We start from the raw sequence: 27,837 nt of genomic DNA on the forward strand, positions 1-27,837 counted from the left end.
GATTCAAAAATTTGATGGAAACAGCAAAAGTATTAGAATCGGAAGCAGCTTATGCAATTGTACGTTGAGAATAAACTTTGATGAGGCCGGTATATTCGGGTCGTTGCTCTACAACCAGACATTTGAGTTTTGACTTTTGATATATTAAATGCGTTGCAGGCTATATTGACTAAATTTACTGTCGTTAGTCATTGACGGGAGCTCTCGTTTTTTGACGGTGTTTTTTTACTGCGACAAAATGTCCATCCACGTATCCTCGAAACTGGTACTCGAGTGTGTAATAACTCGATGCGATGTTATGAAAGATACAAACAGCCGGCTACTATTTATAAAACACTGATTTTTCTACAATGTTCTAACGACGCAGCGATATAATTATTACTTGCGCACAATCACGTACACGTGCAGCCTGACTGATTGGGTGGGTAGAATAGCCATGTACTAAGTCTAAGTCTAGAGTCACTAGTATTGTCTTAGTGGATGGATCTTGGTGTCATGTAACAGCGACCGCTGGGCGTCTCGGGCCTCCGTCTCCACAAGATAACAAACACATCTCGCGGCGCACGATACCACCCACCGTGCCCAGTGACCGCCCGAGGTCTCCGCCTAGTGTACCCAGCAGATGTGCTTTGTCGCCCCAATCGATCGCTTTATTTGTTCTTCTCAATCCCCCCGTAGGTTTTCTCGCACCAAGCACGACATGAAACCAAATCATACAGAAGAACGCCGGGTTCCGGGCTCGTGACGCCACGAATTAAATTATGACGACAAAATTGGTAGCAGCCCTCGAGTAATTTGTTCTTTGTTTGCTGTTCGGGTTGCCGAGGGGGAGCAGCAATAGCGCTGCTGGTAAGAAGGAAGGTAAAGGCCAATGAAAAGCGCATTTTGCAAATGTCAAAATAAGAAACAAAGCAGGAACGATTGAGAGGATGAATGAAAGGAGAGTAAACATAAGCAAGTTGGAAAATAAAGTAGAAAGAATTTTGGTAATTCAAAAAAGGTAGACGTTTTATATATCTTATTACTATGAATTTATAAGCATATCTGCGAGTGGGTAAATTTTATATACAACTACGTCATCTCGGAACAGGTACTTTCGTGGCAGGGATAAAAATCCATCACCGGGATAAAATGTCCACTGGTGTGGACTATGTGGGCTTTTTCCACTCTGGTAATAGTTTTGAAGAAAAAAACAATCCGGGTATTTGGCAATTCCCGCGAACACTTAAGTTAACAAAGGCCCACGCTCACATATACGGTGAGTTGTGACAAGGGGTGGCTTTTTTTTACCTGCATCCGTAGTAGTAAAACTTGTAACAAATTTCTACAATTACGTCAATACTAATAATTAACCAGTTATTGTTATAATGGTATAAATAAGAATATATCGCCCTATATAATATTCGCTGGTGTGAATTCTGTGGGTTTTGCCGACTTGGGTAGTAGGTTTCAACAAGCTAATAATTTGGATATTTAATAATTCCCGCAAACAGTTAAATTAATAAAAGCCTGCGTATATGCATACACGCGAGGGCTAAAATCGCCCCGCAAACATTGACCTTTGAGATCGCAGGTACTATAGTAGAATCACAGATCGCTGACCCTCGCTAACTTTACCAAAAAGGGGGGAATGGCGCAGTGGTTAAGCGCCATGGCTGTTACTTGAGTAACGTAGGTTCGAATCCTGCTCCCTCCACCTCCTCCCCGCTTACCCGTGGCAAGGATAACCCGGCTGGCTATCGACAACAACCACCCGCCTGTGCCGTCGAGCCCACACTTGTTGGGAACTTCGTCTCCATGGCTACAAACGACCGACAGCTCCGCTGTTTGGACACAGGCCCCTCTCGATGAAGAGCCGTCAACTGCCGTCAGACGAATCCTCCGTGCGCCTGAAGGCACGGGGTCGCGTCAGTGAACAAACCTGTAAGCAGGACCGGGCACGAACCCGGTCAGGCTCGATTCGCTTCTATGCCCTTGTTTTCCGCTGTGTAAATAGAGAAAATAGAAAGCGCGCCGAGATACCCCTCGGGAGGTTGCTAACGGCCGGCTAATGAGCCGGGCCGAGCCCGGCGTTAAATAATACTACTACTACTACTACTACTACTAACTTTACCAAAGGTCAAAGTTTGCGGGGCGATTCCAACCCTCGCGTGTACGGCGACAAAGGGGGATTTTTTCACCTAATACCGTGGTCAACCGGTTTGCCACCGGCTCCAGTTTCCAGGGGCTAACCCCCTAATAATAACTTTGCTGGCTTGGGTTTTGCTAAACCCTAGACTGTCATTGTCTTGCCCTGGTAACGTACTGTGGGGGCAAGATCAATAGGATTGAAAATTTACGAGGGTAGGACCTATTTTAAGTGCGCTTGGCGCATTAAGGAATGCGTTCCCCGGTACATATATATATTGCAGCTATTGTATACATGTGGCTCGTCCCAATTTACATGGTTAAACCGGTGAGCCACCTGGTCAACCATGGTGAGTGCTTAACCTAAACCCCTGCGGCGTAACACGGGTTAAGCATTAAAGCTATTTTTGCATACAAATTACACACAAATTGAAGTGATCCACGATTTAGTGGCGATCCAAATTTTAGGGACCCCCTGTCTACAGTCTGACGGGCGGTCCACGGAGTTCAAATTCCAAGTAATGCCAGTGGCTTGGGTGGATATAGCCCGCAACACACCCCGCCGGTCCATTGGCGGTCCCATTCATAACGCCGTTAACAGGCGCGGTAGCGGAATGCCTTTTGGAAACTACTTCTTTTCGAGCATCACCAAATGGAAACACGTAGACTAATCCAATCCAATTTCCTTCTTATTATTTGTACTGCGTACAAAATATAGGTGGCTGCCAGGTGGATTTGCTTTTTTTATGGGCTGTTTTTGAGCTAGCATTTTACAGGGGAAACACCGTCAGAAACGAGAGCTCCCGACAATAATTAATACCAGTGATCTAGGTAAATATAGTCTGCAACAAGTGTAACACGCAGGTTGCTATTAAATGCTGCGCTGCATCAAGAGATGGCCCAGGACTTTGGTCCATCCAATGCACGCCATGAACAAAACTTGGATTCTACTTGTGCACATCCCAACTCATGCAAACAAAAGAATTTCAGGCAGAGAGCTTGCTCTACCTAATCCAGCTCGGCGGCTCCCTTGAGCATGTATAGCTGGCCGTACAGCTCGGAAACATCACGGTAGACTGTGGCCATGACCACCTTCCTCTTTTGCAGGTGCAGGCTCTCCCTCCGCTGATGCCCGTCGAGGCAGGCCTGGGATAGCAGCTCCAGCGCCCGGGAGCAGCAGTGCTCCTCAAACTCGATGAGCCGCTTGAGGACGTCCTTCTTCGCCGCGGGAGTCGATGAGGCCGCCGCCGCAGAGCAGCGCTGCAGCTCCGGGAAGTGCACCGAGTTGACGTTGCCCTCGGCGCTGTCACGACCGGTGGACCCAAAGTCGTTCATCAGGCGGCCCTTGGTGGCGAGGTGGCGGATGGCGGCGTCCACGAGGTACTTTTCGGCGGCCGTGGCGAACACATCCTCCCCGGGCGTCTGGGACGAGGAGAAGTGGCAGCAGGCAAAGTAAAAGGGGAATGCGATGGCGGTGCGGTCCGACGCTGTGGTGCGCACCCAGTCGAAGAAGGTCCGCCGGGCGCGTGTGTGAAGGACGGGCGACGAGGGGTGCTTGGCAAGCCGTGAGTTCTCCTCGATCTGAGCGACGTTTGCTTGCAGGCAGGCCCGGAGCTCCCGGCGCAATGCTTCGAGGTCCCAGTGGCTGCTCCGGGCGAGCGAGGGGTGGCCCAGGAGGTGCCCCACGAAGCGCAGCAATTCAGCGCGCACCTTTTTTTCGACCTCTGAGGTGGTGGTGGTGGTGGTGGTGGTGCTGCTGCTGCTGCTGCTGCTGCTGCTGCTGCTTTTGCCGTTGACGTGCTTGCTCTCCGAGGCGAGCTCGTCAAATACGCCGTCGATAAGCCGACTCAGCGCCGAAATGCCCCGCAGCGCAGGTGCGGCTGACTTGTGGATGAACTCGTCGGCTTGGTAGCTGAGCATGGACACCAGCATCATGTCGTACAGCCACGACGTGGCCATGAAGGAGCCGCCTCTGTTGCTGCAGCTGACCCATGTGAAGGGGATCATCTCCAGGTACTTGTCTTCCGAAGCGTCGAACTCGTCCCGGGAAAAGACGGACAGCCGCCGGTCTCGCAGCAGCGGTACGAACAGGCTGGCCTCGACCAGCGAGGCCCGAAGTTGCCACTGGGGCACGTCCGAGAACAGGGGTGTCTTTGCGACGAGGTCCACGTAGCCATCGAGCCTCGGCCCGGAGATGGGCAGCTCGATGCTGCGGCCCACGGCGGGGGCGCCGTCGCGGGTCGCCTTCTGCACGTTGAGCGCCGCGAGCTCGTAGGCCTCGGCCACGATGGCGACGCGGTAGGCCGACTTGGAGGTCCAGCTGGCGTCGTGGTGCCCGACCTTGCGCGTCTTCAAATAGTGCGCTCCACGGTCGATGGCGGCCTGGACCTGCTTGCCAAGGCCGTCAAAAAGGCTCAGCTTGCGTGCTTGGGCCAGCGCTAAAATGGCGTACGAGGTCTGCTCGGGCATGCCCTCCCAAGACCCGTCCTCCCCTTGCTCCAGCAGCGTACGGTGGCATGCTTGGAAGAGGCAGATGCACACGCGCCAGATCAGCTGCCCGTCGGCTGCCTTTGGGTACGTCCCGTTGTCAAAGTGCCGGAGGAGCTCTGTGAAGGCCTCGGCCATGAGCATGGTCGGGTACATGTGGCTCAGGTGCTGGAGGGTTCGGTTCGTAACTGTCAGTCAGCAAAAAGCCATCATCCTTGACGAGCAGTGAGGGGTGGGGCCGGTGTTATTGAGTTAACTTACCCATTTGTCTCTTATGCGGCGGTCGCTCGACCACCAATATTCGCATACAAAATTGGCCGTTTTGATGATTTGCGGGTAATATTTTGCAACGTCCGGCTGCTGCAAAAGAGCCAACAGAATATGGCAGTTGGATGTCAGGCTCGGGTCGCGTTCGGAGCCGAATGTGGTGAAATGGTTGCGGCCTTCGAAAACTTTGATCATGCGGTCTGGCGAGAGATGGCGTCCCAGCAGATCCAATGCCAGTAGACCTTTGGCCGTGTCGTCGGCGTCCGGGGCACGGGGGGCTGCGTCCACGGGGTCAGTCAGTCAGTCAGTCAGTCAGGTAGCACACGTCATCCCAGATCATGCACATCAGGAGACAGGAACATGGGCCGGCACATCTGTGCTGTTCGGATCTACTCACCAAACCCGATAATGCCCCCCTCCTCTTTGAAGCCGGCCTCGAGATGGTCGGCTATGATGTTCAGCTCCTTCACGCCGAGATCAGTTATGGAGAAGCCGCCTTGCAACAGCGTGACCACGGTCTGCATGAATCCATCAGTAGGTAACTAACTAAAAGGTAGGAGCGCAAAGGGGTTTCGTCTTCCATGTGGACAGTGGGTTAATGGTCCTTACCCAGCTGTACTCAAAGTACGATGTCGGAAAGGTTCCTGGCATGCTGCCGTCGCCGTGCCCGGCACCGGCTTTGAGAACGTGTTGCAGGAAGCCCTCTGCCTCGTCGTCCCAGACGGATGCGTACATCAGGTAGGCGGCCGTGGAGGAGGGCGAGGCCATCATGGAGCCGCGCCAGAGGTGGCCGCGCACCCGGTCAAAGTCGATCTTGCCGACAAAGGCCTCGAGGGAGTGGGCAGCCGTCGAGACCTTGGCCTCGTACAGGTGTTCCGGCTTAAAGCGGGACATCTTTTGCGCATTCATTTCCCTAAGGCCCGCCTGGGCCGGGAACTCAAAGTCCAGGGCCGGGTCTTCCTGCTTAAGATAGTCGAGAAGGGCCGGGGCCACGATTTCTATACCGATATGGTTGGTGCTCAGGACATCGTCCCAATTTTGCAATTGGGTGCGCAGGGATTCAGACCCCAAAATGATACGCTTCCGAATCTCCTCGCTGGACACATCATGTAACTGCAAGGGCTCCTTAAGGTGTTTGTAAAGGGCCAGCACGGCTGCACCGGTACCCAAAACTCCCGAAGCCTTTGTCTGCGGGTGGTAGCCCCAGCTCCCGTCGTCGGCCTGTGATTTGAGCAGATGGTAGAATGATTCCGGGAACAGCCACCGCTTTTGCTCGCCGGACCTCTTGGTGACCATGGCCACCCAGGCCGTGTCGTATATTTCGACGCTGGCCGTGCTAAAGGCATACTTGGGGTCGTTGATGGAGGAAAGTCTTGCGATGAGCCCCTTGGCCGCCAACTTTAAAGTCGGGGAGGCCATAGCGGGAACTGACTTGGCTCTTTTCATCTTTTGGTATAGGTTGACTTGATGCAGGCGGTCATGTAACTAACAGTTAACTGCCCAGTCTATGCTGCTTGTCTGATCACCTGGGACTGTGGCCGTGGAAAAGTGAGTCGTGGACCTCCTTTAAACTCGCCTGTTACAGCCGTCTCGGTCCCCCCGCCCACCCCTTGCGGACATGCCGGACAGATTTGCGGAACACCGCACCGCATAACGGACCCCTATCTTCATAATCACATGACGCTTGTTGCCATGTGCTTTGTAAACTTGATTCGTTGCACCGAGAACGACGGGAGCGGCTTTCGGGCGTACACATAATCCCACGAATGGATGCACCAGCGAGGATTGTCCTTGTTTTGCTAAAGGGGTTGAAATTCCGTGCTCCGGGGGACGAAAAGATATGCCGTATGAATTACTTTAATGGTGTGTGAAGTTTGAACTTTATATATCCCGCCGGCGCTGGGATTGCTGCGGCCATGATAGCTGCTCCGGAATGCCAACGTCCCCATAATAGTGGGCCTGCAAACAGGTATCTCCGCCCAGTTCCCGGATCACGGCTGCTTGACTGACTAGGGCTAACCTGTGCGGTGGGATGAAGACCGGCAAACTTTAATTTGACATGTAACCAGGCACTGAATGTTCCCCCGAAGATGTTATACCTCATATAAACAACCGTCGGCGCATGGTTGTTTATACATTGGTGATTTGGCGTGTTACCGGCTTTACCAGCTGTTAGTTTTATCCAAGTCGCCCGCTACAATGTCAGAATTTCCGTTTTCGTCGCCCAGCACGGGCGTGTTTGCGCTAAGCAAACCGTCCCATCTTTTTGCCGCCATTGCTCTTGCCGCTGCTCTATTGATTGTCAGGCGGCTGCTCAAGCCTGACCCATATGCCAATTACCCTCAATGGGGCGAGGAGCTTGGAGGGTTCGCTAAACGGCGGACATACTACCTCCACAACGCCGCCGAGGTTTACTACGATGCCTACAGAAAGGTGCGCTGACAGAAATCCGGCCCGTGCTTTGAGAAGTGTACCTACAGCCTACAGGTACCTACCTTACCTAGAAACAAGACAGCCACTAATATGCTGCGAACTTAGTTTAAAAGCCGCATATGCAAGCTCACCACACTTGATGGTAATGACACGGGCAGACCCACTATTTGGTCCACTGCGGCATTAAGAAGCAACACTGACGTACTGCTGCCGATGAACCCCAGGTGATATCTTGCTGCTGCCCATTAAATATGCCGACGAGCTTCTTAAGCTTCCTGGCGATATAGTTGACAGCTATGAACTTTTGAGTTCGGTATGTGGCCGGCAATGCAATGCCCTCCCCTAGTTTTAGCACCCGGACTACGATTGGGATTGGCTAATGCCCTCGCTCTCTTTTTGCCACTGCTGGCACCAGAGGATTGAGTCCAAAATTCTCAAGATCAAGCCCGAGAACGAATACTTGGTCCACGTCTTGAGATCAGACCTCAACCGTCAGCTCCCTAGGCTCAACGACGCGCTGGCCGACGCCGCGCGCACCTCGGTGCTCGAAACGCTCGGCGACTCGGAGCAATGGACCGAGTTCAGCGTCTACCGGAGAGTCATGGAAATCGTAGCCGTGGTGTCGGGCTCCATATTTATCGGGCCCGAGCTCTGCCGCAACAAGGAATGGCTGGAGATCGGCATCAGATTCACCATCGATCTCTTCCACGCCGCCACCGCACTCAAAGTCTATCCCCGATTTCTGCGCCCCGTCGCCAAGTATTGGTGCCCAGAGGTCTTTGCCGTCCACAGGCACACCAGCAAGGCCGCCGAGCTCCTGATGCCCGTCATCGAGAACCGCCGAGGGCTGCGCGACAAGGATCCCAGCATCGTGTCCAACGACCTGATCCACTGGCTTGTGAACAAGGCCCCGAAATGGGGCAAGGACACCACCGAGTTCCTGGTGCACAGCGAGCTCCAGCTGACAATGGCGTCACTCAACAACACCACCGCAGCCATAACCCACTTGTCAGTTTTTCTTTTTTTTTTTTTTTTTTTTTTGTTTTTTTCTCTCGAACGAGCTCCCGTTTTACACCCTCCGTGCCTCGCGTTTACTCAAGCTGACTGACTCACGGACCCCCTCTAAAGCCTCTACGACATTGCCGCCAAGTGCCCGGAAGTCGTCCCGGAGCTGCGCGCCGAGATCCAGACCGCGCTGGACAAGCACGGCGGCGTCTGGTCGGCCCAAGCGCTGTTCAGCATAAAGCTGCTCGACTCGGTCATGAAGGAGTCGCAACGCTTCAACCCGAACCTGATGATCACGCCACGCAAGATCCTCAAGCCAATCGAGTTCCGCGACGGCACCAGGATCCCCGCCGGCGTCAACGTGTGCGTGGCCGGGTACGCCGCGCTGCAGGACGGCGACTTTTACAAGGACCCGGCCACCTTTGACCCCTACCGTTTTCTGAAGCTGCGGACCGGCGAGACCGAGGATCCGTTGCAGTATGCCAGCACCGAGGTACGTTTCGACTCCCGAGATGGTCTTTTTCTTTTCCTTTTTTTTTCTTTTTAGCACCGTGGCTGACCACGCTTCCAGCAATACCAATACGTGTCCGTGACCAAGGAGAACATGATCTTCGGCTACGGCCTGCACACGTGTCCGGGGAGGTTTTTTGCCAGCAGCGCCATCAAGATGATTTGCGGCCAGATCCTGCTGCAGTACGACGTCAAGCTGCCGGACGGCGTCACCGAGCGCTACCGGAACCTTATCACGGGGCACTTCATCAACCCTGACACCACCAAGTCACTCATGATCCGGAAGAGGGTGATGTGAAAGTGAAACGTCGCGCAGTGCTGTACGCAGCAGCGTTCTTGGTCTTGGGAGGACAGGTCGTGGTCTGTTTGAGACAAGTAGTTATTAATCATGTAGCCCATGTGGCACGGACTTGGATCGTATAATTGTAGTGTCAATGTTGTATTAATACAATAGTCTCTTTGCACGGCTTCTTGATGCGTTCCTCGGAGTTTCATTTGTCTTAGTCTATACGGGAGCTGACATGAAACCACGCAATTCTGATGTGAGAAGATGGCCTGGTCGGTCTTTTCATTTTGGACATCCCATTCTGGGCTGACGATGTGACGACGAATTATAGTTTATTTGCAACTACCAATTAAAAGTCGCCCCTTTGTCAGGCTGTAAATCTAGACTCTAGTCCCGGGCTCAGTCAAGTCCAATTCTTAACCACACCGTCCACACGGCGCACTCCTACACCCCTACACAGCCGATTTCCATTCAAATGCCTGGTCAATTTGGTTTTTGATGCAGAAGACGTCATCATCCATGGAGGGATGGGGCTCCAGCGGTGTTTTTGGTGCGGCATCTCCAGGACTCCCTTCGGATACAGGAGAACTGTCGATGCTATCCTCCTCAAAGTCGGGTAAACGCTCGTCGGCCTCCTCTCCGAGTTCCAGGCAGCTTGCAGGAGCTCTAGGCTCTCTCAGCTTCCTCCTCAGGATTTTACCGCTTGGCGTCTTCGGGATGGCGTCTACAAACTCGACGCCACCCCCGAGCCACTTGTACCGTGCCTTGTGGTCGGCGACGTGTTGGATTATTCGCCCGGCAATCTCGTCCAGCGGCAGTTCCGGGTGGTACTCTGGCGCCCTGACCACGAACGCCTTGGGCACCTCGCCCGCCCGATGGTCCGGTATCTGCGTCACGGCAACGTCAGACACGGCTGGGTGCTTGAGTATGTGGGCCTCGAGCTCTGCCGGCGCAACCTGGTACCCATTGACTTTGATGAGCTCCTTGATGCGGTCGACCACGACGAGGTGTTCGTGGTGATGCGGCGACGTGGTCACGTAAACCTTGTCGCCTGACCTGACCCAGCGGCCGTCGGCGTCGTACACAAAGGTCTCTGTGGTGGCTCTCTCGTCGTTCATGTAACCAAGAACGACGGAGGGGGACTGGTGGTATGGCGCCAGAGGTTTGTTAGTTGAGGTGGTTTTCGGGCTTCCAAAAGGGTAAAAAGTCATGGTTTGTGTTGTGGCCACGACAGACTAGTTCTAGATGCAAAAGACTTGCCTGGATCCAAAGCTCGCCGGCCTGGTTGTGCGATGTGATTTCCTTTCCAGTCACGGTGTCGACAATCTTGGCGCGGAACCCGGGCAGCAGACTTCCCGAAGATCCGGGTAATATGTCGTGCTCGCTCGTATGTGATGTGATGACTGCAGTTTCTGTCATGCCATAAGACTGCACAAGGCCCCATTGGGGGTATTTTGCCGCCAAATCTGCAATGGTCTCTTCCCCCAAGGGTGCTGCACCAGAAGCAACGAATCGGACGCTCGACAAGTCATATTGCGAACACAATTCGCCGCTGTTCAGCATGGCGATAATTATAGGCGGGACGACGAGAAGGCGTTCGATACGGAACCTCTGGATCGCGTTGAGGTACGACCGCATTTCGAATTTGGGTAGCACGATTATTTCGTCTCCGCGCCACGTCGCCATGTGCGAAACGACCAACAATCCGTACGTGTGGCTCATGGGGACCAAACCCAGTTCTACCTCGGTTTCGATGCCGTTTTTTTTGCGGCTCACCGAATTAAACGTCGTATGGGCGATCACGTTGCAAATAACGTTATAATGCGATATTATAACGGCTTTTGGGAGCCCCGACGTGCCCGAACTATACGTAATAAACGCCACCTGTCTAGCCCCCTGCCCCTTGATCCACTTGAGCTTTTGCAAAGAGTCCAAGCTTTGGCCTTCAGCGATAAGCTCCTGGAGGTTTGGGAACGGGGATTTCTTCGTAGCCGCGCCGTCCGCGGCGTCCCCAGCGGTCGGCAGCAGAAAAATACGCTCTCTCCTAATCCCCGCTGCGTCGGCTGCTTTGAGGGTAACGCCGAACAGCGCCGTGCACGTAAAGACCATACCAGCGCCGGCGCTGCGGAGCTGGTGCTCGAGCTCGCTGGCCGTGTACGCGGCGTTGACGGGCGTTGCGATGCCGTTCATCCGATGCGCGGCGTATGCGGGCAGCAGGTAATCGATGGTGTTGATGGAGAAAATGGCGACGACCTTGTCCCACGGAGTAAGGCCGTCGTTGGGCGCCCATCCAGACCGCCGCGACAGGGCGCGCGCGAGGAAGTCGGCGCGTGCAAACAGCTCGGGGTGGCTGTAGGACCGCCCCGTAATGCCGCACGTGAACGGGTTCCTGGATTTGGCAAAGGGCTGGCGGCCGTATTTCTCATCGCTCATAAACTCCTCAATAGAGACCGAGTCTGGCGCTTCCTGGGCTGTGTTGCAACTGCTTGTTAGATGCCGCTGTGATTCAAGGGCGGGGTTGAGTGGGAAGGATACTTGCCTGGTTTCGGAACCCATGATGGAGGATAGAAAACCATGGTCGCTGAAATGGTCTTGTCTTGCTTTCTTTTTCGAACCACCCCTGGCAGTGTAGGTGAGCGTGCAGGGGAAACAGGTTTGGTGCTCAAAATTCCAAATTGAAGAGGCTGCCAGTCCGATAACGAGGAAGTCGAGTAGATTAAAAACCCCGCAGATGCCGTGATGAAACGACAGCATTGTCGGTGAGGGAGCAAGACAACTGCGCCTTTGCCTGGGACGCTCGTCTCCCCCGTACGGCTAGGCTCTAGCACATCACTGCCGGCTCAGGCGATATTCTCCGAGAAACTTTATATGGCGTGGGGATGGAAGAGTGCACAACCGCCCCGCCCCCGAACTCCGAATTCCGTGAGCTGTTGGGGCTCACGGAATCGCGACAGCTCTAGTCCTTCCGAAGCCGTGGCTTTACGAGAGCAAATCAATACTTTTGTTTATGAAATGCTACTCGATTGAAACTATGTTTGCATTGTACACATGACCCCGGAATGAATGCTACCGGCCTTGTTTTCTTTTCCTTTTTTTTCCTGTAACCAACTGAAATTCCGCAGTGCGGGGAGAGAGAAAAACATGTGAAATATGTAATGATGTGCTGCTATTACCAGGGGCAAGGACGAGGTAGGTACTTGTAGGGTATGTTGGAGTATATTTCCATTCTAGGCCCACCGGCACCAATACAACTTACAAGTATTTAGGGGGTTATATGAGTGTATTTCGTTCCTCACCTGGACCCTGCAACACAGGTTATGTGAATTTCAGAAATCTTTATAAATTCTACAAGCTCGTAAACACCAACGTCACAAGTTGAAGTCGGGCTGCAGCCGTCTTGGTGTATACACAATTTTCTCTACCCGTAAAACAACCATTTTACAAAATGACCGTCGCGGTGGAAGCTCCCTCACCGGCATCCCCGGCTGGATCCCCAGTTCTTATGCATTTCGGACCTGGTGAACCGACGGGCCTGGCCCAGCAAGCCGGCGACCCATCAGAAGCAGCCCGCCAAGACGCCGGCGCATTCGCCCTCCATCAACACTATGCCTACGAACCCACAAGAAAGATGCGCGTCATCACCATCGGTGCCGGATTCAGCGGCCTGATCATGGCACACAAATTCCTCCACCGGATTCCAGACATGCGAGAGGTGCAACACACGATATTCGAGGCAAATAAAGACATTGGCGGCACGTGGCTGGTCAACAATTACCCAGGCCTGAAATGCGACGTCCCTGCGCATATTTACTCTTTCCCGTTCGACCCCAAACCAGATTGGGATAGGGTATATGCCACCGGCCCCGAGATACTGTCCTACATGAAGGAAACGGTTCGCAAATGGGGCCTGGACAAAGATCTGCATTTAAACACCCGAGTGGTTGGCGCCAAATGGCTTCAGGACAGGGCCCAATGGCGCGTAACGGTTACTCACGCCGGCGTGGAGCGCGATGAGTATTGCGAGGTGCTGATTTCGGGCCAGGGCGTCCTCACGCACGAAAGCTGGCCCGAGATCCCCGGCATGCGCGATGGCGTTTTTCAAGGCCACGTGGTGCACTCGGCCCGCTGGGACCACGGACTCGACTACTCCAACAAAAGGATTGCCGTCATCGGCAACGGCGCCAGCGGCGTGCAAATCCTGCCCGAGATGGCGAGCCTGCCGGGAACCACGGTCACCAATTTTATCCGCGGGCCGGCGTGGTTCTACCACCGTCCACCACCGTTCGAGCACCTGGGACGCGACCCTGATGGGCTGAATCCGCAATATACGGAACAGGAAAAAGCCCGCCTGAAAGACCCACAGGAGCATTTGAAATATCGGAAAAGCATCGTGTCAAAGGCAAACAAGTCCTTTTACGTTGTGCGGAAGGGAGACGCAAACGAGACGGCGATCAAGGCCGCTGCAGCTCAAATGGCCGCCAGGCTAGGTCACGATAAACGCCTATGTGAAATGTTGATTCCGAAATGGGAGTTTGGGTGCAAAAGGGTTACGCCGGCGCTGGGGTACCTCGAATGCTTCAGGAAGCCCAACGTCCATCTAAGCAACAGCGGTATCGTCAGGGTATCAGAAAACGCCATCCACACCGCAGACGGGGAAATGCACGAGGTCGATATCAGTAAGTCTTTTTCTTTTCTTTTTTTTTTCTTTTTTCGACCATTTAATATGTGGCCCAAGTTCAAACAGCCCGAAAAGACCATGCTGACCAGAGATGCAATTCACTTTCAGTCATCTGCGCAACGGGCTTCGATGTCTCTTTCTCTCCGCGCTACCCAATCGTTGGCTTGGATGAGAAAACAGATTTGGCTGCAGACTGGCTGGACAGTCCGGAAAGCTACATGAGCGTCGCCGTTCCCAATTACCCCAATTTTTTTATGCTTATGGGCCCACGCAACCTGGGCGGCCAGGGTACCCTGATCCAATCCCTAGATTGGATAGGAAATTATATCGTTAAATGGGTGAGGAAGATGGCGACCGAAGATATTAAATACGTGCACCCGAAAGCGGATAAAACGCGTGCCTTTATGCTTTATGGCGATTCCATCCACTCGAGCTTGGTTTGGTCCGGCGGTTGCTCCAGCTGGTACAAGCGGGGGACCAAGGACGGCCGCGTCACGGTGTTGTTTGGCGGCGGGATACACCTTTTCCACAGGCTGTTTAGCGAGATCCGAGGTAAGGATTTCGACATAGTATACCGTACTCGGAATCCGTGGAGGTTTTTGGGCAATGGCTTTTTGGAGTGGGAGTTTAGGGAAGACGCCGACTTGTCTTGGTATCTCGAGGAGGCGGACGGGGACAAGTGATAAGTTGGGCCAGCAGCCAAGGCCAGATGGAGGCATCCTCCCATTAATCGATTTCATTCAGGAAGACTCTACACGGCTTGGGAAAAGGGCATTCGTTGAATGAAATGCAGATAAAGTCGTTGAATTAATCCAGATGTGTTGATAGGAATTGTATGATCGCTGCGATTGGTAAAAACATATTGCATCTAGTTCTAGTCTCTGTCTTGTAGCTATCTAATTACATGCTCGTCTGAATCGGCTGAAGGATCTTTTACGTATCATGAGATCACTTGGTTAAGCACGTAATCTACCTACTTGCATGTCTGCCCATAAACCGACAAGTTGAATCAAATTGAAATCCCCCCGGCCAGCTCCCAAACATACCTCTCCACCGTCTCCAAGCTCTTCATGGCCATGTTCTCCTCCCTGATCTCCATGACCCTCTTCTTGTAGCCTGGATTTGCCAGCACGTGGCTGACACCCTCGGCCACCTGTTCTGGCGTCGGAGATCCCGTCCTCAGGTTGTATCCGACACCGGCCCACTCGCCGCGCATCGACACCTCGGCCTTGTCTTCGGTGTCGCCAGCCAGCAACATGGGAACGCCGTGCATGACGCCCTGGGTGAAGCCGCCATAGCCGGAATTTATCACCCATACGTCCAGGTGCGGGAGCAGTGCTTCGTAGGGCAGGACGTCCACCACCCTGGCGTTGGCTGGGACGACGGTTCCCTCGGGCAGGGTCGCCCCCTTGACGCCCAGCACGACGACGACCAAGACGTCATCCCGGCCCGCCAGCCCCTGCATGGCAGGGACGGCGAGCTTGTTGTAGTCGAGGGCGACGGTGCCCTGGGCCACGCCGACGATCCTCTTGCGCTGTGGGCCGGCGGCGCCGACCACCTCGCTCCACCACTCCGGGTACTGCCAGGTGGGGGCGGGGGTTTTGCACGGCAGGCAGCCGATGAATTTGATGTTGGCGGGGAGGTCCGACCGCGGGTACTCAAGGCTTGGCGAACAGGCCTGCAGCATGACGTCCGGGTTCATGGTGATGGCGGTGAAGGCGTCGTCTGCCGGCGCCACCGCCCCCAGGGACTCCATCATGGCGCGGAAGTCCCTGGTGAAGGGGCCAAAGGGGCCCTGGGGGAGGTTGTACACATGCGTCAGCGCCTTGTTCCGCGCGCGGCCGGACTCGCTCGAGTCGGGCGGCAGGGCGAGCCCAAAGGGCCCGACGTCGACGCTGGGTATCTGCAGTGGCACGAGGTTGAGGTTGATTATGGGCGGCCGCTTCGTGAACCCCTCGGGCAGCGGCGCCCCCGAAGCCAGCGGATTTGCGCCCAGGAACACCACGTCGTGGATCACCACCACCTCGCGCCCTGGCACCTCCCGTCGCAGCGCGGCCAGCGTGTCACGCAGAGTCCCGTAGTGGAGCGGCATGCGCTTGACCACCACCTCCGTGAGGCCCCATATCATGGCCTCGAAGCCCGTCTTCAGCGCCTTGCGCTCTTCCATAGCCTCGGGCGACGGCATAAATACCGGCAGCTCCACGTACCGGGCGCCCACGGCCTCCACATGCTGCCTGTGCGACGCGTCCGTGATGATGGTTGCCTCGAACCCGCGTTGGATCATGTAATCGGCGATCTGTAATGTTGGCGAGAAATGCCCGGTGGACATGGTCGTGCATAATACGAGATACGGCCGCTTGGCGGTGCTGCCATCGGCCCTGCTCTCAGCTGAGGTCATTGTGAGTCCGTGGTTTTTTTTGAGGGGTTTTTTTTGGTTGGCTGGTCCAAGGCGAATAGACGTCTCGATCCTATGTCAAAGGCTCAAGTTGGAATCTGATGGGAAATTTTTTGAAGGGTAGTTCAGCCGACGCGTTCTCGTGGATTTATCTATCCCCCCCACCAGCGTGCAGTGAAAGTAACCCAGCATGTGTGAAGCTTTCTTTTTTGGTTGGTCGGCAATGCAAAACAGGCCCCCGACGGAATACGGATCCAAGCTTTCGGGCCCATCGACGAGTTCTCGTGGACTTATCCCGGACTAAGTTTGCAGTGAAAGTAACCACCATAGTTAAGCTTTCCTTTTGGTTTGATCAAAAATGCCAACAGGCCCGGTGGGATACGGATTTCGGCTTTCGGGCCATTCGAGGAGGATGCGTGCTTGCTGTCTGTGGGCGACGGACCGACCCCACTTGGCCGACTGTGACCTCATCCGAGTTGCGCTCCCACAGTGTACAGAACCGGTGGTCCGTTCGATCCCCGAAGGTTAAGCGTTATCTATAGACTACATGCATTAATTTGCGTGTAACTTTATTCCACTTTTGATTGTACACATCCGTAATCCAACGTTTACAGCGCCGGAAGTGGGGTTGCTTGGATTTTTTCCGCTAATGTGTTATCTCCAGCGACGCGGCGACGCCTTAGATTCCCGATCGGCGTCAAAGATATTGAGCAGCATGTCAGGCGAACCTTTTGCGCAGAACGCACAGCAGGATTTCTACGGCTGTCACGGCTGGACTCGCGATACGGGCGCCGAGTGTAGCGATGCGCAGGACCGGACCGTCAGAAAGGTCGTCCGGGCACAGCTGGGAAGAGGATGATGCAGTTATCAATGTCAAGAAGGGGCGCTGCTGCACCGTCGAGCCGCTCGTGCTCGAGGCAGAAGTTGTATTCCAGGGCGTCTGGCGCGCGACACGTTGGAAATCGTCATGCAGGTTGTGCCGTTCCGTTTGCAGAACAAGACGCTGTGAGAGCACCAGCAGAGAAAAGGCGCTCGGGGCGGAAGTGCGAGCATAATCTAGCATAGATGGTCTCGTTTATCGACGGGGCTCATTTGTTTTTGTGACCAGTTAGTTCTGAATATCGGGAGTTTTCTCGTTTAACATTTTTGCAGGCAGCAGGGTATCACTTAGTGTTGATAGGAATCGTATGATCGCTGCGATCGGTAAAAACGATATAACAAATTGAACGTCCTCCAGTCTCTTTTTTCTAGCTATTTACATGCTCGTCAGAATCGGTTGAAGATTTTTTTACGTATTATAAAATTACGTGGTTAAATACGTAATTTCCTTATACGCATGTTTGCCTATAAATTAATACAGATTATTTTTTATATTAAATATACCCTTTTATAAAACCGTAAATAATTGTTAATAAAATAATAAAGGAAAAATAACCGCATTTGGGAAATCGTGTAATTTCCTAACGTTGTAAACAAATGCGCTAAAATAACCGTTCCCGGCTTTTTTTAAATAATTCTATTGTTTTCCAATTATAATGGAAAAAATTTTTATTATACGTAGGCGGTTAATTTGTTATTAATAATTATTATAATAAAAATATTTAATAGGAATTTTATATTGTAATGGTTACCGATCCCGTTTTAATCCGTTTATATAATATTTTTTTTTTGGGTTTATAAATTTTTTTTTTGTTTTTTTTATTTATATTTTACCACGTTACCGTAAATGCGCCGTTTATTTTTAATAATTATTAAATAAATATATTATTATTAATATAATTTAAAAAATGTCCGATTTTATATTTTCCGGTTTGGTGGATCGCGCCGCCAAAAATTCCCAATTTTAAAACGTTGGCGTTTTAAAATTGTCGTTTACGGCTGGTCCGCGTTTTACCGGCCGAATTCGGACTTTTTTACCCGATAAAAATAAACTACGTTTTGCCTCCGGGCCCGTTTCGCGGGTTAATAAAATTAAAAATAAAAATACGTGATTTTTTATTTTATTTTTCGTTTAATTTTTTAAAATTAATAATAGCGTATAAAATATATTTTTATTATTACCGCCCCTTGCTGTCACGGGCAGGCAGGGCGGACAGGTAGGTGCGGGCGATCAGGTAACAGGACAGAGTATATTGGCTATCTAGTCTTCCAGGTACAGGGTAGCAGGTGGTTGTTGACGAAGACGTAGCTCGAGGAGCTACATATCGGAGACTGCAGAGATTTCGCGTAGATATACGCGCGCGAGGCGCTCGGCCCTCGCGCCTTCACGTGACAGGGGTCATGACTAAGCGACAGCCCAGTGGCTGTCCTTCAGGTCTGTGACAGATATTTTCCTGGTTTTTTGGGCAGTTTTTGGCGATGTGCCCTGTTTTATCGCATTTGAAACATTTGCCATTTTTGGGGTTTTTACGGGGTTTTTTATATTATATGGTACTAAGGTCCATAGATTTATTATGGGTATTATAAATTGTATTATAGGTTTAGGGTATTATATAACGGGGTTGCTACCATCCACTATTATTTTTATAATATGTGGGTTGGGAGTATTGGTATTTGCGTCCCGTGTTAATTTGTCGAATTAAAATAACAAATATTCGCTGTCCGCTTTATTTTTCCTATCGGCGTTCGTAAATCCGGTTGTTAAATTTAATGGCAAATTCGACATATTCGAGGAAATTCTCGGGTCGGTCGAATTTGGATATTTTGTCTTTTATTTTTAATTTTAATTTTTGGTAAAACTGGAAAATTTTGGTTTTTTCGGTTATATCCAATTTTGTTATTAACCTTTTAAATTCGGTTATATAAACGGAGGTTAATTTGGTTTGTCGTAGGTTGGCCAAATTTCGTTCGGTCTGTTATTTTTTATCGGATTTCTGGAATAAGGAACGGAGGGTGCGTTTATACCCTGCGAAGGTTAAAAAAATGTCGGTGACTTTTTGGCGTCGTTTTTTGGGGGGTATATTAAACTATTCCTGCAACAAAAACTCGAACCAAAATAAGGTTTGTTTTCGGAAGAAAGTGGCCGCGTATACCACCTTTTTTATTTTATTGCGGAAAATTTCCAAATGGAATATTTGGTAAATGCGTATTTATATAAAATACCCTTTAAATTGTCCAAATATACCATCGAACGTGGTTGGGGGGTTAAATTTGAATTTTTCGCGCCCATTAAAAGGGGTTAAAATAACGTTAATATTAGTTCGGAAAATCTGGAATTCCTTTTGGAATTGGGTTGCGCGGAACGTTTGTTCGTGGAATTCCTGGTTGGTCCTAGCAACCTGCCTGCGGAACTGATCTTCCTCGTCCTCGCTATCGCTATTATTTTTGGGCCGAGCAGGGGTTTTTTGGGCCGTTTTGCTGCTCGTGGCCGGGGTGCTGGGGGTATTATTTTTGGACGTTTGGGAAAATATATTATCGGATATTGTTCGGTATATTTTAAGGCAAAATATTAAATAGGAGCAATTAAAATGTTACAATTAAAATATCGGGTAATTTGTTTTTATGGTAAAATACAATGGGTTAAAACAATTGAGCGTTTAATTGGGTAATTGGGGTTTTTAATAATTGGGGGTGAAATTATAATCGTTCTTAAATAAATATTAAGGTTAATTAAAGTTTGATTGTTGCTAAGCAATTTTAAAATCGAATTTATTTATATGGTAATAAGCGTGTTTTATATAATTTATATCCTTCGACGTAATATGTTTGATATGTTCTATAGCCGATATATTATTTGTTCTGCTATAATTGATATGCGATATATCAATTATATCCCTTTTTTTGGCAATTACGTGATGTCACGTGTCTTTTCCCCTTATGTAATCCTTTCCCGCCGGTCGGTGATTCTTTTTGGCGAATGTCGTTAGGAGGGGTGTGACCCCACCTGGCCTCCTTGGTGCTGGCCCAACTTGTTTGGTCGTAACATTGAAACATTGTTAAAACGAAGACATCTTATAAATAAATGCCTGCGACGGGGCCCACCCCTGCCCCGTTAGCGTATACTCAACATTCACGAGGAATTTGAGATAGGACTGCGGTCGGGCAAGCAGAATGGACCTGAACCACTCAATACATAAATACGTCCTGTGTTCCTCCTTGACATGTAGTTTCCTCTACTTTTTCCTCACCCATCCACGGTCTTTGTGTTCATCCATAATACTTTCCTTTTTTTCATTCTTTTTCCTTTTCTTTTCTTGTTTCTGGATATCTTTCTTTAAATTTATCCTTACACTCATTTTGCGGGCAATACCTCCACTCATTCGGTTCCTGCCCAGCGGCTTATTCCAGATCGTTTATTAGAAAGTACAGCATAATACAGGAAAGAAACCCCAAAAAAGATGCACGCCTCAACTCTCGTATCCATCTTGGCCGCCGCCAGCGCCGCCCTCGTCTCCGCCAACCCGGTCCTGGGGAGCGAGGGTCCCAAGGTCGCCAAGCTCGAGCGTCGCATATGGCCGCTTACGCGGAGACCAGCGACGCCCGCGACGCCTGCGGCGCCGCCGCCGCCGCCCCCGACGTGTCCGACCATCTGGACCGCCCTTGGCGCCTTCAAGCCGACGACTGATGGGCACTGCTGCGTGGAGGGCCGTTCAGACGCAGCTAAGATGGACAACAAGGACGCACTTCACTGCTGCAAGCTCACCGCCACCACCCACCTGGCCGGCGCCCCGTCCGAGCTCCCTTGCACCAACTCCTACTTTACCAAGACGGCGTTTTTCAACACGCTGTGGAGGTGCAACACCGGCAGGCAGGCACCCGGTCTTTGCAGTGCAAACAACATCCTGACGATGCCCGAGGTCGTGAACAAGTACGCTCCCAATGGCAAGCGTGTGACGTTTGGTTACGCGGCAGCCAAACGCCCCGACCCTGGATACTCGCGGTTCAGAAAAAACCCCTTGGGCGACCCTGCGCCTGCACCCGTGCAGGTGGCGAAGCTCTGAGTGGGGTGGCTGCGACGTCTGGCTTTTTCGGCTGATAGGTAATGGCGTCACAAAAAGGAAAGAAAAAGAGGGGGGGAGCCTCTTTTGGAATGAACATCTCGCCCGTTGGATTGTCTGAATAATGCAGCTTTGTTTGGATAAATTCTATACTAGAACTAGAACTAGAACTAGAACAAGAACTGCAATTACAGACTACAAATATGCCGCCAAAACGACCGCGTCCCTTAATGGCCCCGATTGAGGTGCACTACTGTATCGACCGCGTAGCCCCCTTCGCGATCCCACCTGGTCGCAACTTCGATATACTCCAAAGGAATTTGCTTAATCGCCTTCCAATTCTCTTCATCTGACTCCTTGCCCTGAATCTCGCGGAAAGAGGATTTGATCCTGTGGGCCTGAACCTTGTACACATAAGTCCCCTCGTGCTGTTTAATATACTCCACAGCATAGTAGTTATGTTGGTAAAGTTTGATTCCGCTTTCCAGGTGGCCCAGCCTCCGGATTGTATCGAGCGGACGGTTGTCCACGTGATAGAGCCAGGTTAGGGCGTTGTTGTCACGGGCCAAAATATGATTGGGCGAACCGGCATCCTGCCCAAGCCCGTCTTGAACGTCTTTGCCATTGGTGGTGGAAGCTGGGAAAGCTGCGACAGCGCTCGAGAGCACAGTCGCGATGAAGAAGGATGAAAAGCCGCGCATTTTCAGAGCAAATTGATTTCTTTTTTTTTCTGGTTGGGGTAAAGGTATAAAATTGGGTTGGTCCTTCGGATAGTAAAAGGCTTACAAATGAATGGATGGTGGCTGACTATGAAACAATAACGATGCCCGGGAGGTGTATAAGCAGTATTTATACAGTCGTCTTTTCACGTTGTTGATACCAAGGCGTATACGGGTGAGAACCCTGTCTGAAGATTTGATTTAGTGCTGGTAAATAAGCTGACTAGTATTGTAACGTGGTTCATCAGGACCCCGGACATATCAGGACCCCGGACATTTTTCAACCCAGTTTCATCCTTTATTTTCCACACGTGTTCTTTCCCCCAACAGTAATGGAATCATCAAATTGCGAAGCGCGAATCATTCTTGCTCTAAATGAGCTCCGATCAAGCAAAAAGAAAAGCATACGAAAGGTTGCATTAATATATAATGTCCCAAAATCGACACTACACGACAGAATAAACGGCATCGCTTCTTTGGCCAATCGTCGGCCAGGCAACCAAAAGCTAACGGAAAGGGAAGAGGAAGTAATTGTCCAGTATATACTGGACCTGGATTCCCGAGGGTTTCCAGCCCAGATCGCTGATGTGGCCGCAATGGCCGATCATCTTCTCGCTGCGCGGGACGCGCGACCGGTCGGCAAGCAATGGGCTTATCGCTTCGTACAACGACGCACAGAATTAAAAACGCGTTTTTCTCGCGCTTACGATTTCCAAAGAGCTCTTTGCGAAGATCCTGACGCGTTAAACGCGTGGTTTCAATTGGTGGCCAATATGAGGGCCAAATATGGCATCCAAGACTGCGACATGTACAACTTCGACGAAACCGGCTTTATGATGGGCCAGATTTGCGCTGGAATGGTCGTAACTGGGTCCGAAAGACGCGGAAGAAGGAAAAAAGTACAGCCTGGCAATCGAGAATGGGCGACTGCAATTTGTTGCATCAGTGGCGACGGTTACGATATACCCCCGTATATCATCGTCAAAGGCTTTTACCATTTGTCCAATTGGTATACAGAAGGCGGTCTTCCGGACACGTGGCGCCTCAAACCCACCGTTAATGGATGGACCGACAACGAGACTGGCCTCGACTGGGTTCAGCATTTCGACAACCATACAAAATCGCGGACAAAAGGCGTATATCGGATGTTAGTGCTCGATGGGCACGGCAGTCATCGATCCCCTGAATTCGAGGGCTATTGCAAAGATCACAATATTATTCCACTTTACCTGCCTGCTCATTCATCTCATTTAACCCAGCCACTTGATGTCGGAGTGTTTAACGTCCTTAAGCGGGCGTACGGTCAAAAAATTAACGACTTTATCCGGGCCCACATCACTAACATCAGCAAAGTCGACTTCTTTTTGGCTTTTGCAGCGGCTTACAAAAAGTCAATGACAAAAGAAAATATGGCCGGGGGTTTTCGAGGGGCGGGAATTATCCCCCATAGCCCGGAAATGGTCATATCTAAGCTGGATGTTAGGCTACGGACGCCGTCACCTAAAGAGCTTGATTTTTCCAGCACCGAAACCTGGGTCTCTCAAACACCGCACAACCCGACAGAAGCCGTTAATCAATCTACCCTTGTTAAAAGTCGAATCAACTGTCATCAGGGAAGCTCGCCAACGCCTATTTTTAATGCTGTAAAGCAGCTAGCAAAAGGGTTGGAGTCGATTGCTCATCGAACCACACTTTTGGAAGCGGAGAACCACAGCCTTCGGAAGGCCAACGAAGCGCTTAGCAAGCGGCGCAGGGCTCAAAAAACACGTATCCGCGAAGGAGGGTCATTTACCATACAAGAGGGTCAGAATTTGCTTCAATCAAATGGTGCCGATGGTCTAATATACGAAAAGAAAGATGAAAATGGGGAGGGGAGTAGTGCGCAGCCGGCGACTAAACGACGTTGCGGCAACTGCGGTAAACCTGGACATAATGCACGCACCTGTCAGGAGGATGCAGAAATGTCTGATGTACATATATCCGATTGCATTGAGGTAAATTGAACAACGCTGGCGTTGCAATTGAAATTGGAAGTAGTATTGTGCAGGAAAAGTGTCCGGGGTCCTGATATGTCCGGGGTCCTGATGAACCACGTTATCCTAAATATAGCTCAACGACTTTTCGGAAAATTTGGGCATTGCATGCAAAGCCTTGTACAATAGCCACGCGGCTCCCTGTGCGTTTATAATTTGTGGGCATATGCCGGAAGCCGAAGACTGGGTCCATTTGTTGGACTTGAAGAAACTTGCCAGTAATATGCTTGCTATGAGCAACCAAAGAATATCATGGCGGTAAAGCCGTGTTTATTAATACCAACAGAATTAAAACTTAGTTCAAGGCAGATATGATCTACTGGTCCCTTGCTTATAATGGAGGCAGATTAATTTATCAAATCTGTGCTATAATTATCTTTTAGTCTTTTATACGTTTTGCTACGCATTTTTCTTTTGGTTGTCTATATGTATTATTGGTGACTCTTTTTTTTTTTCTTTTTTTTCGGCAGCGCCCACCATGAAGCTGCTACTACTTTTTCACGGCGTATCACAACAGCATGCCGTCCAGTAGGGATTGCGACAGGGTTGACTGGTTCAGGATCTCGGTCAACGCTTTCCGGGTCCGGTCACCTGGGCCTAAATGGCATCGCCCCCGCCCAGACAGGCGATTCGCACCGATGCTGGTCAAGTTCTTGGCCAGGTACCTAATCAAACTCGTCAGCCACAGTCGTCAGGCTGCCAAGTTCCTCTGCGGCAGCAGCCAGTTTGTGTTTGGGCAAAGCCTTCCGTATCGGGGTCCGTTGGGTAACATTGAGGCCTGAGTTCAGCCGGGGGCCCACGGTTTCTAGCAGATTTATTGCGGGGAAATCAAGGTGCTTCTGTCTTCCATTGACAAGACCTAAATCGTTTGCATCTTGGACAGAGGAAATCATACTGCTACACTCTGGATATCATTTCGGCCATTGGATCTCGGGCCTGAAACTTTTTTTCCCTCCTTCCGACCCAGCCTTTGTCCTTTCTCGGTCCCTCAACAGCCTCCTTAAAATCTTCCCGCTCGGACTTTTGGGGATAGTATCAACAATTTCCACGCCGCCCTTGATCCACTTATACGGAGCCTTGTGCTCAGCCACGTACCCGACAACCATGTTCTCGATTTCACCGGGCGGCAAGTCTTTATACTCTGGCGCCTCGACTACGACAAAGGCCTTGGGTACTTCACCCGCCCACGGGTCGGATGTTTGGGTGACGGCGACGTCGGCGACGGCAGGGTGTGTCAAGATGTGCGCTTCCAGCTCAGCCGGCGCAACCTGCTGGCCTTTGACCTTGATGAGCTCTTTGATGCGGTCGATGACGAAAAGGTGTTCGTATCCCTGGGGTGAAATCGCCATGCATACTTCGTCACCGGATCTCAACCAACGCCCGTCGGAGTCGTAAACAAATGTTTCTGCCGTCGCCTTTTCGTTGTGTAGAAAGCCCAGTGCAACGGATGGCGACTGTTTCCCCCTCGAAGCCGAGGTCAATACCTGCCATTTCTGCCCATGCCGAAAATTCGAGATAATACAGCGGATATCGTCTTTCAGAGGAAATAAACTCACCTGAATCCAAAGTTCACCCGGACTATTGTACGAGGTGATTTCCTCCCTGGTTAAAGGATCAATAATTTTGGCACGGGTTCCCGGCAGTAAAGACCCAGACGAGCCGTTCAGCACGTCGTGCTCACTCGTATTGGTGACAATAACGGCGGCTTCCGTCATGCCGTAGGCTTGGCCTACCGTCCAGGCTGGATATTCTCTGGCCAGACGGACAACCGTTTCCTGGCCGAGAGGAGCGGCTCCGCAAAACACAAAACGCACACTCGATAAGTCGTACTGGGCGCACAGCTCGCGTCGGTGCAGCATAGCAACGATTATCGGCGGCACAACCAGCAACCGCTGAATCCGAAAGGTTTGGATCGCGTCCAGGTAGGATTTTATCTCAAACTTGGGCAAAACAATAACCTCGTCGCCGCGCCAGGTCGCCGTGTGCGAGACCACCAAAAGCCCGTAGGTATGGCTCATGGGCACGAGGCCGAGCTCGACTTCGGTCTCGATCCCGTGGATCCTCCGACCGACAGAATCATAGGCGACGTGCGCCACAACGTTGGAGATCACGTTGTGGTGCGATATCAAGACGGCCTTTGGGAGGCCCGACGTCCCGCTGCTGTAGGTGATGAAAGCCACTTGTCTTTTCCCTTGACCGCTGACCCACCTCAGCGGCTCCAGCGGCGCCAGGCCTCTCCCCTCGTCGATGAGCTCCTCGACGGTGGGGAATGGTGTCTCGGGGGCGCCCTGGACCGTGGGCAGCAGGAACACGCGGTCTCGCGCCATGCCGACCGCGTCGGCCGCCTGCAGCGCAATGTCCAGCAGCTGTGCGCACGTAAAAAGGACGCCGGCGCCGGCGCTGCGGAGCTGGTGCTCCAGCTCCCCTGCCGTGTAGACGGCGTTTGCCGCGGTGGCGATGCCGTTCAGGCGGTGGGTGGCGTATATCGGGAGGATGTAGTCGATCGTGTTGACGGAAAACACCGCCACCACCTTGTCCCACGGCGTCAGGTCGTCGTTTGGGCCCCAGGCAGTGCGGCGTGCCAGGGCCCGCGCGAGGTGGGTGGAACGGAGGAACAGCTCCGCCGGCGTGTAAGTCCTGCCGGTCAGGCCGCAGGTGAACGGGTTGCGTGATTTGGCAAAGGGCCGGCGCCCGTACTCTTCGTTGCACATGAATTCCTCCAGCGGGATCGAGTCGGGCGCGTCTCGGGCTTTTTGGCATTTTGCCGTGTTAGATGGGGCCTTGCAGTATCTTTTTGCGTCAAAAAGGGGAGGGAATACTTGCGTATCTCGGGCGCCCATGGTGGCGGATGGAAGACCATGGTATGCGTCTACGGCGAGTATGTTATTTTGGTTGCAATTGCGAGAAATTAGTCGGTGGTTTGTTGATATCTTGCGCTGAGAGCAGATTAGTGTGGTTTTCTTTTTCAAAAAAGACAAGATTGTCAACGTTCATCAGAAAGATTGGCATCATGGTCAGTTGAATGGATTTATACACCGTCTTACAATCTGTACAAAACGTGCTTCAGTTCATCCCATGTCAACTGTGTATGCTTTCAAGTGTAGGTATGTATCCCTTTTCTGACTGTGCATTTGCCCCACAAATACCCCAGAGGTTGACGTTATCCCGCATCCTATGGAGATCAGCTCAAAGGGCCACGCGCAATCGCTCAGTCTGATCTTGGTCGCCGTTATGAGGGTTTCTAAGTAAGAAGCGAGATGGCAGTTTCCCCATGGTCCTATAGACGGGATTTGTCCAGAATGACATGGCTGCGTTCCGGACGGGTACCAACACAATGGTTGAAAAGCGGCGCAAGCGCACCCCTGCAAGCCTTTTCTTTAGACTTTCATACCCAATCAACGATTTGGGACCGCAGCTTGTTCTGACACAAGGATTCGGCTGAATTTGAGCCGTTTGTCGCTGTCTCAAGGGAGGACTGGCTGTTTCACCGTGTCGCACACAAGAGTCCCTCGTTCCCAAGCCACTTTCTTCGCCGCCAAGGTTGAAGGAGCTCGAGGTGATCTATTCGCACCTGCTCTCAAAGACGAGTGGGCGCTGGCGGACGGTCGTTTAACTGGGCATTGATAGCTGCTGAGTGGCTTTGAAGTGTCAAACAGAAATACCAAAGGTTGTAAATGTTTTGATACGTCATCAACAATCTGAGAGTTGGGTCAGCCCAAGAGATGGCCCAAAGACTTTGTGAAAGCGGTCAGCCTACTGGGTGGGTAAATTCCTGCCTCTCGGCGCATACAACTTACCAATTGATGGGCACTGGTGCAGGTTCAGTTGAAAACGATCCGCCGACAAATCTAGAAAAGGGCAAGATAGCACAGCAGCTAAATTCAGTCATGGCGTATCATGGATTTTCAACCTAACAACAAATGCTGCTCATAATCATTGTGACATTGTCTAGACTATTGT

The 27,837-nt window shown here is 51.5% G+C and overlaps 10 protein-coding genes and 1 pseudogene across 11 annotated transcripts; 5 read left to right on the plus strand and 6 right to left on the minus strand.

Annotated features, from left to right (window-relative positions):
• Positions 1-1,624: 1,624 nt before the first annotated feature.
• On the plus strand, positions 1,625-1,696 carry MGG_20049 (annotated as a pseudogene). The gene has a single exon. The product of its transcript is annotated as a tRNA-OTHER (tRNA).
• Positions 1,697-2,474: 778 nt separating this feature from the next.
• MGG_15984 (uncharacterized protein) lies at positions 2,475-2,798 on the plus strand (the record flags this gene model as incomplete). Its single annotated transcript, XM_003708642.1, has 2 exons — positions 2,475-2,477; positions 2,613-2,798. 2 exons carry the CDS (start codon positions 2,475-2,477, stop codon positions 2,796-2,798), a joined length of 189 nt encoding a protein of 62 aa, XP_003708690.1.
• Positions 2,799-3,135: 337 nt separating this feature from the next.
• Positions 3,136-6,327, minus strand: MGG_01949 (ent-kaurene synthase; the record flags this gene model as incomplete). Its single annotated transcript, XM_003708643.1, has 4 exons — positions 3,136-4,782; positions 4,876-5,159; positions 5,279-5,399; positions 5,491-6,327. The coding sequence occupies 4 exons, from the start codon at positions 6,325-6,327 to the stop codon at positions 3,136-3,138; spliced, it is 2,889 nt and encodes a 962-aa protein (XP_003708691.1).
• Positions 6,328-7,080: 753 nt separating this feature from the next.
• On the plus strand, positions 7,081-9,127 carry MGG_01950 (uncharacterized protein; the record flags this gene model as incomplete). The annotated part of the gene is made up of 6 exons (XM_003708644.1): positions 7,081-7,314; positions 7,420-7,456; positions 7,539-7,627; positions 7,730-8,322; positions 8,443-8,812; positions 8,891-9,127. 6 exons carry the CDS (start codon positions 7,081-7,083, stop codon positions 9,125-9,127), a joined length of 1,560 nt encoding a protein of 519 aa, XP_003708692.1.
• Positions 9,128-9,567: 440 nt separating this feature from the next.
• MGG_01951 (4-coumarate-CoA ligase 2) lies at positions 9,568-11,671 on the minus strand (the record flags this gene model as incomplete). Its single annotated transcript, XM_003708645.1, has 2 exons — positions 9,568-10,303; positions 10,659-11,671. 2 exons carry the CDS (start codon positions 11,669-11,671, stop codon positions 9,568-9,570), a joined length of 1,749 nt encoding a protein of 582 aa, XP_003708693.1.
• Positions 11,672-12,560: 889 nt separating this feature from the next.
• MGG_01960 (uncharacterized protein) lies at positions 12,561-14,476 on the plus strand (the record flags this gene model as incomplete). Its single annotated transcript, XM_003708646.1, has 2 exons — positions 12,561-13,791; positions 13,902-14,476. 2 exons carry the CDS (start codon positions 12,561-12,563, stop codon positions 14,474-14,476), a joined length of 1,806 nt encoding a protein of 601 aa, XP_003708694.1.
• A 326-nt stretch (positions 14,477-14,802) lies between these two features.
• On the minus strand, positions 14,803-16,334 carry MGG_01961 (UDP-glucuronosyl/UDP-glucosyltransferase; the record flags this gene model as incomplete). The annotated part of the gene is made up of 1 exon (XM_003708647.1): positions 14,803-16,334. The coding sequence occupies exon 1, from the start codon at positions 16,189-16,191 to the stop codon at positions 14,803-14,805; it is 1,389 nt and encodes a 462-aa protein (XP_003708695.1). The 5' UTR covers positions 16,192-16,334.
• A 572-nt stretch (positions 16,335-16,906) lies between these two features.
• Positions 16,907-17,251, minus strand: MGG_15985 (uncharacterized protein; the record flags this gene model as incomplete). The annotated part of the gene is made up of 1 exon (XM_003708648.1): positions 16,907-17,251. The coding sequence occupies one exon, from the start codon at positions 17,249-17,251 to the stop codon at positions 16,907-16,909; it is 345 nt and encodes a 114-aa protein (XP_003708696.1).
• Positions 17,252-20,212: 2,961 nt separating this feature from the next.
• MGG_01963 (uncharacterized protein) lies at positions 20,213-21,236 on the plus strand. Its single transcript, XM_003708649.1, has one exon. It carries the CDS (start codon positions 20,526-20,528, stop codon positions 21,126-21,128), a length of 603 nt encoding a protein of 200 aa, XP_003708697.1. The 5' UTR covers positions 20,213-20,525; the 3' UTR covers positions 21,129-21,236.
• Positions 21,237-21,352: 116 nt separating this feature from the next.
• On the minus strand, positions 21,353-21,826 carry MGG_01964 (uncharacterized protein; the record flags this gene model as incomplete). The annotated part of the gene is made up of 1 exon (XM_003708650.1): positions 21,353-21,826. One exon carries the CDS (start codon positions 21,824-21,826, stop codon positions 21,353-21,355), a length of 474 nt encoding a protein of 157 aa, XP_003708698.1.
• A 2,962-nt stretch (positions 21,827-24,788) lies between these two features.
• MGG_13662 (4-coumarate-CoA ligase 2) lies at positions 24,789-26,717 on the minus strand (the record flags this gene model as incomplete). Its single annotated transcript, XM_003708651.1, has 2 exons — positions 24,789-25,292; positions 25,434-26,717. 2 exons carry the CDS (start codon positions 26,715-26,717, stop codon positions 24,789-24,791), a joined length of 1,788 nt encoding a protein of 595 aa, XP_003708699.1.
• Positions 26,718-27,837: the final 1,120 nt, after the last annotated feature.

Source organism: Pyricularia oryzae, chromosome 1 (genome assembly GCF_000002495.2).
Source record: "Pyricularia oryzae 70-15 chromosome 1, whole genome shotgun sequence".
Classification (NCBI taxonomy): Eukaryota; Fungi; Ascomycota; class Sordariomycetes; order Magnaporthales; family Pyriculariaceae; genus Pyricularia; species Pyricularia oryzae.